Here is a 12,674-nt window from a genome sequence, read left to right as displayed (position 1 = left end):
CATGGCTATAAAGGTCAGTAATCACTCTAACACCTTTCCTCTTTCCTCATAAAGCCTAGATCTCATGCATGGCTTAATATTCACGTCCAAGATTGGAATTTTATGAATCCTCAACTCATAATACTCTGAAATATAGTAGATCTAAGCTTATGGAGACCTTTTGTTCATAAAGTCTCCACCTTGGGACCAAAAACCCTAAAAATTGGTCCATGAAGCACAAATCAACAATAACAAGGAAAGCTCTGAACTTTTTACCTCCAAGTGAAGCTCCCCCTCTGTAGAACTCAGATCCAAGCTTGCACTCCAACTTCTAGCCTTCACAAGAACCTCTTCTTCTTCTTCACTAGCACACAAATGTACTTTTTAGCTCAAGAACACTCACACAAGATTAGAACGAATGTTGGCTCTCTCTTAGGGTTTCACTCTCTCAAATGGTGGTTGAGGATAGGTCATAGCTTTCTTTATATAGGGCTCAAGTCTCATTTAGGGTTTTAAGTCTGGACCCTCTACGCCCAGCATAGCCTAAGGTACGTCCAGCATACCAGGTGGAGTCCGCATCCAAAACACGCCCATGAGTATGCGCAGCGTACTCTTCAGTACGCCTAACGTACTCATTTGTCATAATCTTCTTTTTAAGGGCTAACCTAGACAACTTAGAAAGAAGGAAGGGTTAAATAGATATACCTGAATTTCAGGATGTTACAAAAAAAGTAATTCAGAAATCCATCATACAATAGAAAATGTTTTATGAACTCCTATAAGGAAAGAAGAAAGATAAGACTAAATGAGTGTATAATGTTAATCTAATTATGATGTTCTTTCGTCTCTATTTACATGTTTCTAGCTTGTTTGTAGTATTTTCTATAAAATATTGTTGTTATATTTGAAAGTTCATTTTACCATTTTCATCTTTTTGTGTGTATATTTTAATCTTTCAGGTTTTTTAAAATATTTGAGGGACCGTTTCTGCTTGGGAGTGGGGTGAAGTCAAGGGCCCTAACACTGGATGGTAGTTGTATTTAGAATCACTTAAATATTGAATATTTTGGTTGGCATTAGTTTCAATAATCATATGTACCCTAGAAGAGATATCATAACCATAGTTTATTTTATATAATGTTTTTTGTATACTATTAAATGTTGTACAAGTGATGTCTACAAGGTGTTGATATTTTTTTGTTGGCAAGTTATTACGCTATCTAACACCCCAATAATCTATAATATTTGTATAAGATGGTGACAATTATTATTTTTTATTTAAACTTCTCTTCATATTGATTATCCATTGTGGTTTGAGTTCTGGAATGCTGCCACTAAGAGGATTCCACATTGTGCGGCGTTAGAATTAATTACAGAATGAGGCATGATTTATATGCCTTTTTGGGTAATGATGGGAATGTTTAATTTTTGCTCATATATATCGATAAGTATTTTACAATATGCTCTTTTAACCTTATATTAGGACCTTTTCTGGAAAAAATTGCTTTTAGTATTGAACTTTGAAAAAAAAGTTCATATATAGCATTGTACTCTTAAAAAATGACTTTTTTTGAATTATTTTTAGTTGATATGGAAAATTACATTTTTGTATACTGAAGATCATTTAAAGGATTGTCTTCTGGAAAACAAAATATTCATTAATAGCATTAAACTTTGCAAAAAAGTTCATTAATAGCATCGTAGTTTCAAAAAATGACTTTTTCGTATTCTTTTTGGCTAATCTAGAAAAGTTTTATTTTTATGTACATTAGAGCTCATTAATAAGATTTTTCTGAAAACATTTTGTTAGTGGAAGGTACATTTTTATTTTCTTTCGCATATAGACCATTTATGTAAAAAAAAAAAAAACATTTCAAATATGGACAATTTATGTATTTTTGTTCACAAGTGAACCATTTATATAATATATAAATTTAAATGTTAATTACTTTGTCATTAATATGATAATTTTCTAGGGAATTTTTTTTAGTATTGAAATTTGCAAAAAAAAAAAAAAAAAAAAAAATTATTAACGGCATTGTACTTTAAAAAAAATTATTTTGGAATATTTTTAGACGATATTGAAATGTTTCATGTTTTCCAACATTGAAGTTCATTTGTATGACAATGTTCTGGAAGCAAATTTCATTAATAGCGTTGAACTTTGCCAAAAAAATTCATTAATAGCATCGTATATTTAAAAATAACTTTTTTTTGGAATTCTTTAATTGCAGGTAGATTCCTTGAATGCCTACCTTGATGAACATATGTGGAGAAATCTTTTTGGAAAATGATAAAATCATGATATGACAACCCGAATAAGAAAAAGAAAAACTCAGTTTTGACTAACCCAATTATTCAAAATCTTTATTCGTTTTAGTAGCTTACACACCATTTAGATGCTCTCAAAATAGCATATGAAATAACTTCAAGATGTAATAAAGCTAAAATGTTATTTGACATGTTTTATACTTTCTAATGATCATTACCAGAAAACATTTGAAGGATTTTTTTACCAGAAAGAATGTGATCAATATACAAAACAATGTTGCATATTCATAACCTAATGTTCTTAAGTTACTGTAATAAGGTCTTCCTGTAATAGTTGATTGACCCTACCCAACTATCCTTTGCAAGTTAATGGATTTATGTTGTTCTAAATGTGTTAAAATGCTTCACTTAGGTGTTACTCAACACATGGTCTGCGGACTATCCACATCGATTTAATGATTGAGAAGAACACATCGCATCGACCAAGATCAGACCATCAACCATATTAGTGACCCCCACTGAGATTAATAATGTAATTTGAGTAATCATCCAAAACAGACAATGAACTTTGAACTGTAATAAATCTAAAATCAATTCCTAAATTGTACATCAAACTTCCAACGTTAAACCTTGAACATTTTCAATTAATGTTATCGAGTTGATATGCATTTGATTATTTAGGTATATCGTAAATTGTTTAGCTTCCCCTATTGAATTATGACGTGAATGTACAGTTTTACGTTTAACCGTAAACATGAGGCTTTAGTTTGGTTGTCTAACTAATGATTTGGATGAGACAAAAGCATTTGACGAGTGGATTCTTAAAACTAGTGAAGGTAATACTGGTGGCCCTAATGATGGTGAACTTGAAGTTGAATTTCTAGAAGATGTTGTTGTTCGCTCTACATGTGACCATATTCATTCAATTGTATCCACCATTTATCCATCATTTGAAAATCATCTTGATGATCCATCATATTTTCAAGATAAAGCTATTTTGGTACCTACAAATGAAGAATTCGATGCTACCAATGACTATATTTTAGGATTCGATGCTACCGGATTTTTTTTTTGAGGAATCAATCTACTCTTCAGTTGTGTTGAATGGTTTTAAGGCGTCTAGAATTTCCAACCATAAACTTACACTAAAAATAGATGTTCCAGTCATGTTACTTCGTAATATCGAACAAACGAAAGGACTATGCAATGGTACTAGGTTACATATTGTTAGGATTGGAAACACATCATTGAAGCTTGAATCATATATGTTAGATTCTTCAACGAGACTACTTATATACCTTGCATGAAGTTAACACCGTCTAATAAAAGAATCTCATTCCGTTTTTAGCGGAGGCAAGTCCCCATAGTTGTTTATTTTGTTATGACCATTAACAAAAGTCAATGACAATAATTATCAAATATTGGATTATACTTGCGTAGGTTCGTCTTCACTCATTGTCAGTTATATGTTTTTTGTTTCCCGTGTCACAAGTGAAAAAAGATTGAAAATACTCATATATGACAAGGGTTGTCCAACTAATAAAACAAAAAGTTATATCTACAAATAGATCATTCAACGATTATAGATATTCAAATGTTTCATTGTTTTTTTTTTTCTAGACATTTCAGTGTTACCAATAATACTAAATCTGTTTCTGTTACTTTATTTTTTTATTGTGCCAATTTTTTTATACCTTTATATATTCTCATAATCTAGTTTAAATTAATAACTCCAAATTATTTTGACAAGTTACACGATTCAATGATTAAATGGCCCTCAATTCCTTTGGGTTTTACGAGTTCAAATTAGAAAACTAAAGTATAGGGTGTTTTATGCACTCGTGTAAACCGTAGGGATAACATTTGTAAAGTTTCTATAAGATGTCGAGAAAGAAAAACCCTAGCAAAAAGCCTTCACTCGCTACACGGTGTAGTAGTAGTATCTGGACTTGACGAAAACGGAGCGTTCTGCTACTGCTTGATTGTTTTCAGGTGAAGATCTGTATTTTTATATGTAAGAATCATTTACAAATGTATGTTTTACTGATCCGTATTTGTGATTACATTTTCTAATAATTTTGCAGCTTTTGTCATTGCAAATTGGATGCACTAGGGTTTTTTTAGCTGATCGTACATGCGGCATTGATGGATATCTGATTTATTACAGTTCAGAGATGAAAGTGCAATTTTCTGGTTAAGAAAATTTCTGGATAAATCAGTTTGATTTTGATTTTTCGCTTTGTCTGTCGTTCTAAAAGAAAGATCAAGGGTTTAGAAAATGAATCTGAAGCATTTCTTATCGAGACTGACAATTAACAAGGTGTCAAGATTTAGCGGCAGAAGAACTCCATCATTGAATTACAGAGAGGTTTGCACCAGTCGTTGTATTACTCCTCTGATTTACCTTCCACAATATCATAAAGACGATTCCCGGATTGGAAACCCTAAAACGTCGATGGCGCATTCATTATTCTATAGATTTGTTCATTCTGGCCAACAAACTGTTCCGAGCAGTACCAACGCTGTGGAGACTGTTTCTGTAGACTCAGAGGACGATGATGATGTGGTAATGAATGAATTCTTATCTAGATTCGTTTGGATCATGAGAGGAAAGCTTACAGAGGTTTATACTGATGCTGATAAGAAAGAAATCGATGCAATGCTTCATATCATTGTTGAGAAGGTTGTATCAGAAATGGAGGCAGGTCGTCTAGAGTCTTTTCTTGGCTCTGAAACAGCCTCTGTGTCCCAAGATTTTAGTGAGGATTTATGGAAAACAGTGTGGGAGGTTAGCAACATTGTTGTAGAAGATATGAAGAAGGCTAAAAAGAAGGAAAAAATGAAGAGTTTTCTTCAGTCTGAAGAAGTTAAAGATATGGCAAGATTTGCTGGTGAAATAGGGATACGAGGAGACTTGCTGAGAGAGCTTAGATTCAAATGGGCTCGTGAGAAATTGGAAGATAGTGAGTTTTATGATTCATTGGAGCTTTTAAGACAAGAAGCTAAGCAACAAGAACCAGAATCAGAATCAGAAACAGAAACAACCGAATTTCATGAAGATAATATTGAGAAAGAAGATGATGCTGAGGAGATTTCTTTACCCAAAAGGAGTGGAAAGATTAAATACAAGATCTATGGCCTTGATCTTTCCAAACCCAAATGGGCAGAAGTGGCTGATCATATCCATGAAATTGGAGGATCTGTATGGCCTCAAGAACCAAAACCAATATCTGGAAAATCAAAGATTGTTACAGAGAAACTACTTTCATTACAAGTAGATGATGATCCTTCACCACTGATTACAGAATGGATAGAGCTACAACAGCCTAACAGGATTGACTGGATTGCATTGCTTAACAGATTAAAACAACAAAATGATCAACTATACTTCAAGGTACTCAAATCTTTCATTCTTCTCTCAACATGTATTTCAAAAGTTTTCAATCACTAAACTTCTGTAATCTTCTTCTTCTTCTCTTTACAAAGGTTACAGAACATTTACTCGATGAAGAATCTTTCCAAACCACCATAAGAGATTATTCACAACTAATCGAAGCCTATGCCAAGAACAACCAATTAAACAATGCAGAAAGAATCATCAAGAAAATGACCGAAAAGGGCATATCACCAGACATTTTAACAAAAACCACAATGGTCCACATGTACAGCAAAGCAGGCAATCTGAATCTTGCAAAAGAAGCTTTCGATAGCTTAAGAAGCTTAGGCTTCCAACCAGACCTCAAAGTCTACAACTCCATGATCATGGCTTACATCAACACAGGTGATCGAAAATCCAGTGAAGCTTTAATGAGAGATTTAGAGTCACAAAACTTCAAACCCTCTGAAGCCGCATTTCTTGCATTACTCAAATCCTATGCTCAAAATGGAGATCCGATCGGAGCACATAGAATCTTCACACGTATGGAATTTGCAGGATTCCCACGAAGCCTTGAATCATGCACTTATCTTGTTGAAGCCTACAGCCGAAAAGGCAACCCTGATCAAGCAAGAACACATTTTGATGACATCATCAAACTCGGTTACAAACCAGATGACAAATGCATTGCTAGAATGATTTCAGCTTACGCTAAAAAGAATCTTCTAGACAAAGGTCTGCAACTTTTGCTACAGCTTGAAAAAGAAGGAACTGAACATGGTGTCGAGACTTATTCTGTCCTCATCGATTGGTTAGGGAAGTTGCAATTGATGGAAGAAGTGGAGGGTATTTTGGGAAAGTTATCTGAGAAAGGTGTGGATCCTTCATTATCAGTTCATTTAAGTCTGTGTGATATGTATGCAAGAGGTAGAGAAGAGAAGAAGGCTCTTCAAGCACTTGGTGTCGTTGAAGCTAATAAGGAGAAGTTGAAAGCTGATGAATTTGAGAAAGTTATAAGTGGTCTTATTGCTGGTGGATTTAAGCAGGATGCTGAAAGGATACATAACATGATGAAGGAACAAGGGTTTAAAGTGTCTGAACAGTTGAGTGTGAGTTTACAAGCTGCTCAGACGTTTAATCGAAAGAGACCTTCTTTGATGAGATAGTTTTGGTAAGTCATAGATTCTTGTTTAATGAAATGTTTTGTTGGATTTTATCATTTTTAGTAATAACTTGTGATCTTGAAACTAAGATGGATGTTGACTCTGCATTATGTGGAAGAAAAAAGGGTTATTGGATCATTTGATTTGATAATATGTTGGTTTATTTATTATTATAGAAGTTGTTAGAGTTTAGCATAGATAAAGATAGGATGATTGACATTTTTGCTTGGATGTAAAACTTGTTTCTTATTTCCATCTTTTGGAAATGGTTTGTATCTCACTTTTTGTTTTTTTTATTGCTTTTCATGAAATAAATTCAGCGAAATAAATGTTGAGATTAAGGTCCCGTTAGATAGTTGCTTTTTCATGGGAAAGGTCTGTCGGAGTAATAAGTTCTGACCGAGTAAGAAACCATGTTGTTTGATTGTATATCTGACTGAATGTGTTGACCGATGCAAAATGACCATTTTACACCTGATGTTTTATACAATGATAGATGAAATTGCTTTGACAAAAATAAGCTTTCTACTACAATTTATGATGCAAAAACATTAAAAATTACCAAGGTAAGTGAACTAATAATCATTGGAATATATAAACTTGGAATTTAAACACAAAATCTAAAATTCACATGAAATATGAACTGTGATGAATTGCAATATTAAAATTGTGCCAATTGTCAAATTCATGTCCACACCCTCAAACTAATATTCACATTTCATTGAAGGCCCAGGAAAAAAAAAGATTGTATCTTCTTTGTTAAGAGTTTGACTTTCAGTAATGGCTTCACATTTCTTGACTCCCAGCAATTTTAGACTCCAACTTCTCATTTCATCAAAACCTCAATTCAATTCACCTCTCAAATTATCTAATCGGTCTCAATTAAGTATACCCACATCCAGATTTTCTTCATCAATTTGCGGGTTCTTCATCTCAGAAACAAAACATAAATGTTAAAAAATCAAACAACAAGCAAGAACATAGCATCAAAAATCGGAATTGAATTGGAACATAACAATAAAAATCGGAACTTTAAACAACAAAACAGCAAACAACAACATCACAACAACATAACAGCAACATAACAACAATATTCAGTTATAAAACAAGATTATAACAACATAACAACAACAGAACAACAATTGTTTCAGCAAATAAGAAGAAAGAACAAAGGAAGTGATTAGAAGGAGGAAAAAGGTAGAAGCTTACCTGATGAGAGAAGATGAAGGACAATTTAATCGGTGGGAGAGGAAGAGGTTTCTGCCGACGCTGAAAGAAGAAGAAAGAAAGAACGAAGGAGGCGCTGAAAGAAGAAGAAAGAATGGAGGTGCTGCTGGAAGAGAAGAAAGAATGGGAACGTTAGGTCACAAGGGTAATTTTGGAAACCGCATATGCCTTTCTCACTCAGCAAGTTTTTATCTTCTAACCCACTCAGACATTTCTTTCCCAGAAAGACACCCGAAATTGAATTATCAATGCCTTCAGCTGACCGAGTCAGCCAAAATTGTCTGACTCGATTCAGTCAAACACTTATCAAACAAAGCCTAAGACAAGTTGCATGAATATGTGTGCTTTTGATAATATGTTGGTTTTTTTCTGGATTGCTACCTGTTATCTCAACTTGAATATGTCACACATTTTTAAAATTTTACATTTTTGGTCCAAATTTTAAATTTTATTACAAATTTGGTCCCAATTTAAAATTTTGATAAAATTTTCATGTCAAATGTAGTTTCTTTTACAAATTTATTTTCTACGACTTTTTAAAGGCTTCTTTATAGTGGCTATAAAATTTTTATCTTAACTATTTGTTTTCCAATTTTTAAAAAAAAGATCTTTTATAATTTTTTTTCTAACTTTTTAATTCCAACTTCTACATTGCCTCATATGCAAACTAGTTTTTTTGAAATAAATAATTTTACCAAATTGTTTAATTTTTCCTCTGATTTTAAATCATACTCTATATGTTATTTCATCAAATCCAATTGTGCACAATCAACGAGAAAAATTGGTTTCCCAATGTATGTGAGTCAATGCAAGAGTTGGAAATTTTTTTAAGAAATTATCATAATAGATTTTTTTTTTAAAAGCTGGAAAAAAGTTGAGATTTTTTTATATTTTTTTTATAAATCATTATAAAAAGTTGTAGAAAAATAAATTAAAAAAAATAAAAATTAGGGCGAAGTCGTAACTAAATCTTGAATTCAGACCAATTCATATTAAAATTTAAAATCTAAATCAAAAGTATAAAATTTGATAGAGGAATAACCTATTCAACTATGTATCCATACACAAAACATGAGTTAATTACTAATTACCTATTTAAAACATAAAATTGGTTATTATTTAAAACATAAAATTGATTATTGTGCGACTTTAAAACATTTTGAAAAGTTAGTTTAAAACAATGATAACTCTTACACAAATATATTTACATGAAACCCAAACAATAATAAAAACATAAATGGTGATAATATTATCACAACAATTAGTACAATTTTCATTCACATGCGGGTTTAGTATCAAAACTACTTAAACAAATCGCAAACGCTTGAAAAGCCGACAATGGGTACCGATAATCCATTGTAAAAATATCTTTCCCAATCTTCCCAAACTGCAACACCACATCATCTTCTTCCACACCTCCGCCACTATCAACCGCCAGCTGAAAGTTCTTAACCGACGCCACCGTAACCCGCCCTTTAAAATTCAAACACCAACACTGTAACTGCTCGTGCCACCTCGGCGCCTTGTTTCTCAAAACCAACGAATCTTTCCTTTCCACAACCGGAATCGGAATCACCGATTCCGGTGTCTCGTGTTTCTTTCCGGCTTGACCGGAATCGGGGATCGAGTTCATCGTGCAATTCATTCTTCTTGGTCCTCTTGTGCGTAGAACATTAAGCTCGTAAGATATGGTGACTACTTTGGACTTAAACACTGGTGATACTTTTTTTAAACCAAATTTCGGTATTTGTTTATTTGTTGAAGAGTCGTAAAAAGGTTCCACATCGTGAATTGCAAATTTAGTGCCGAGAAAATTGGAACTGTAAACGGTTTAAATTAACAGTCAGTCTCTCAGTCAACATGAAAAAGTAAATCACACTAGTTTCACAAAAAAAAAAACCTCATGTGATGTGACTACAAAAGTATGTGGGGGCAAAAATGGAAATTAATAGGGTGAAAGAAAGAAGATAACCTTAGCTTTCCAACATAAGTAAGGCTAGATTTGGAAAATTCGTCGGGAGTTAAGGAGATTGAAAACTCTGTCCCTGTGGCTTTTCTCACCTTCTTTGCAGCCAATAGTAACTTACTTGCATCACCAGCTAACGCTGTAATTTTAATTTACAGAAACTGTAAATTTTTTTTTTTTTATTTTTAAAAGGAAAAACAATCAATTATCCAAGTTTACTTTACTTTATTCCCTTTTTAGTCACCAATCAAAAGTAAAAAAGTAAAAAGTAAAACACATTTTTTTTTACCTGGGCTCAGGCCTAGAAACAACCGGAAGATCGAATTAGCTCTATCTCGCCTTATAAAGCATTGAATCGGATCCTTTCTCGATCCAGGCTAAAACGAAGTAATTCAAACATATCGAAGTTAGAAACACAAAATTGATTTGAGATTTGAAGATGATTGATTGATTGATTGATTGATCAAAGTACCTGTTTTAACGACATGGGGAATGTGATTAATCCGCATTGTTCAGGTGTTCTAACGATTTGCTTTACAGTGTTTCTCCAGAATCTGCAAACCGAAGCACAAGCGACGATATCTCTCCTACCTGGCCATGAGGTTTCACCACCTTCCACTCGCCGGATTATGTCAAGAAGCAACTCGCCGGGGAAATCATCCCATTTGCTATCTCCGATTGAAGAAGGTAAAGATCTTGGAACTGAATCGTAGTTTTCTGGAACAATATGTGATTTCCCATTTTTCATGATCTGAATTCTTCTGTTGGTATTGCTTCCGAGTAAACAACTGAGTGACATATTCAAGAACATGAATTTGGAAGTATACACGATAGTTTACTTGTTGGGTAACATAATGATAAAAAGATTCAGCAGTGTTGTAGCGTAAATTGGTTCAGGCATTATAACAAACAGATGGTGGGCTGTGGGCATGCACCACACTCCTCATGCATATGAATTGAATGATTACACAACATGATGAAATAAACAAAATAATTGAAGGACGATAAAGAACAGTATCGTTTTCCTTTTTCGAATATTTAAACATGGTTTTTATACAATCAAAGAAAAGGGAATTAAGTGCAACAATAAAGAATCTTAATTGAAACTGTAGATGAAGAATAAACGTTACCTGTACGTTAAGCATTTGGCAAGAGATCCCGAAAATTTGTTAATCACATCTCGTAAAAAGGTTCAAAAACAGGGGAATGAAATCTCTCACGTTATGATGTCTCCTCTGTAGCAACAAATTGCACGAATTTCCGCACATGTGGAACGAGCTTCGATGATTTTTGATGGGAAGGATCGAGAAAATGGGGAATAAAGATCTCTTTTTCAGTTGTCAAAATATTTATCCACGGAAATGAATCCCCCCCTGTTTTTCTCGAGTTGCTTCGTTTTCGAGTTTTGGTTAATTCAAGAAGCTGGTGGCCTTTGAAGCCTTGAAGGTACGTGACCTTATTGATATCCGCCATCAACGCCACCGCGACAAGGAATTAAAGCCATGCCGGCGACGCAGGCAGCAGCACCAGCTTTTCTGTAACATTGATCTTCAAAGCTTGCTCATTTATTGCGCGAAGGTTCTAATACAATTATAGAACAATATGATCAAGAAAGAGCTACACAGTAATGTATTAAATAATTACAAATATATTCAAAAGAGAAACCATCCCAATCCAATTCTATACCATGAAACGTTACTCCGATCGATGGAAATATTACATCTACTTATTTCATTCCTGACTTCGATCCATCAAAATATGAGTCCTTTTAGGTAGGTGACTAATATGTGCAATGTCAATCCAAAATTCATGAAGCACTTCTATAAGTGATAATGTTGATCTCTCTATTTCTCACAATATTACAACATTTGTCTTTGTTTTACCTTTAATAATTGTTCAACCAATTAGTAATCTTGACAAATGATCAATGTAACAATATAAGAGAAGATTTGTAAGTATTTTTCAAAGAGTTGTTGCAAGGTTTATTCAAGAAAATAGAAAACAACAGTATAAAATAAAGAGAAATATAAGAAAAATGTATGTCACAATTCATCTAAAAAACTCTACCTATAGGTGCACATGGAACGAATTTTATCTTACCACCAGGTTTTTAAAACCATGTTGTGTTTTATGGAGAATAGTAAAAAAAAAGGGTTGGGCCTAACAACTATATACTTTGTCATTGGAATATAAAGCGATTTGAGAGGTAAAATATGACATCTTATGTAACCGATTTCAGAGATAGGAAGATAATGAAAACATAGGAGAAACAACTCGAATATTCTTGAAGATCTTAGGAAAAATTTGAGCAAATGACGAATAACTCCACTCAACCCAACCACCAGAATTCAGGTGACTCCTATGCTTACACCATGAGTATGAGTTTGAGATAATATCATCCGTGACCTTCGGTGGAACAACTCGAATATTCTTGAAGATCTTATCTTTCCTGGCGAACCATATGTACCATAATACTCCAAATAGAATAACATCACCAATCACTTTCTTCCTTTGACAATTGTCCCGGATAGTGCTTGTAATAAGAAATCCAGTGACACTGGAGAACCCTCGAACAGTAATACCACACCATTTAAAAATCCAGAAGTGAACCTCGGTAAATTCACAGTGCAATAAAAGATGATCCACCAGCTCGACATCCTTGTTGCATAAAGTGCACATCTGATTTGATATT

The 12,674-nt window shown here is 33.5% G+C and overlaps 2 protein-coding genes across 3 annotated transcripts; one reads left to right on the top strand and one right to left on the bottom strand.

Moving 5' to 3' along the window:
- Nucleotides 1–4,087: 4,087 nt before the first annotated feature.
- LOC111881992 (protein NUCLEAR FUSION DEFECTIVE 5, mitochondrial) lies at nt 4,088–6,927 on the top strand. The gene is made up of 3 exons (XM_023878361.2): nt 4,088–4,242; nt 4,335–5,644; nt 5,737–6,927. Exons 2-3 carry the CDS (start codon nt 4,529–4,531, stop codon nt 6,790–6,792), a joined length of 2,172 nt encoding a protein of 723 aa, XP_023734129.1. The 5' UTR covers nt 4,088–4,242; nt 4,335–4,528; the 3' UTR covers nt 6,793–6,927.
- A 2,312-nt stretch (nt 6,928–9,239) lies between these two features.
- On the bottom strand, nt 9,240–11,252 carry LOC111881994 (tubby-like F-box protein 6). Of its 2 annotated transcripts, XM_023878365.3 has the most exons (5): nt 11,113–11,252; nt 10,455–10,770; nt 10,272–10,359; nt 9,989–10,121; nt 9,240–9,836 (listed from the first exon to the last, which is right to left on the bottom strand). In XM_023878365.3, exons 2-5 carry the CDS (start codon nt 10,728–10,730, stop codon nt 9,290–9,292), a joined length of 1,044 nt encoding a protein of 347 aa, XP_023734133.1. In that variant the 5' UTR covers nt 10,731–10,770; nt 11,113–11,252; the 3' UTR covers nt 9,240–9,289. The 2 variants fall into 2 exon arrangements, with proteins under 2 accessions (XP_023734133.1, XP_023734132.1); XM_023878364.3 differs by lacking the exon at nt 11,113–11,252 and having other exon boundaries at nt 10,455–11,071.
- Nucleotides 11,253–12,674: the final 1,422 nt, after the last annotated feature.

Source organism: Lactuca sativa, chromosome 5 (assembly GCF_002870075.4).
Source record: "Lactuca sativa cultivar Salinas chromosome 5, Lsat_Salinas_v11, whole genome shotgun sequence".
Classification (NCBI taxonomy): domain Eukaryota; kingdom Viridiplantae; phylum Streptophyta; class Magnoliopsida; order Asterales; family Asteraceae; genus Lactuca; species Lactuca sativa.
The sequence above is the reverse complement of the archived record's forward strand: the minus strand, read 5'-3'. Positions and strand labels throughout refer to the sequence as shown.

Excerpts from the sequence above, each read along its gene's own strand:
- LOC111881992 (XM_023878361.2), top strand. The coding sequence starts at position 4,529 with ATGAATCTGAAGCATTTCTTATCGAGACTGACAATTAACAAGGTGTCA. Across the intron at positions 5,645-5,736 it reads ATGATCAACTATACTTCAAG|GTTACAGAACATTTACTCGA; the intron begins GTACTCAAATCT and ends CTCTTTACAAAG.
- LOC111881994 (XM_023878364.3), bottom strand. The coding sequence starts at position 10,793 with ATGTTCTTGAATATGTCACTCAGTTGTTTACTCGGAAGCAATACCAAC. Across the intron at positions 10,122-10,271 it reads GTTTCTAGGCCTGAGCCCAG|CGTTAGCTGGTGATGCAAGT; the intron begins GTAAAAAAAAAT and ends TTAAAATTACAG. Across the intron at positions 9,837-9,988 it reads ACTTATGTTGGAAAGCTAAG|TTCCAATTTTCTCGGCACTA; the intron begins GTTATCTTCTTT and ends AACCGTTTACAG.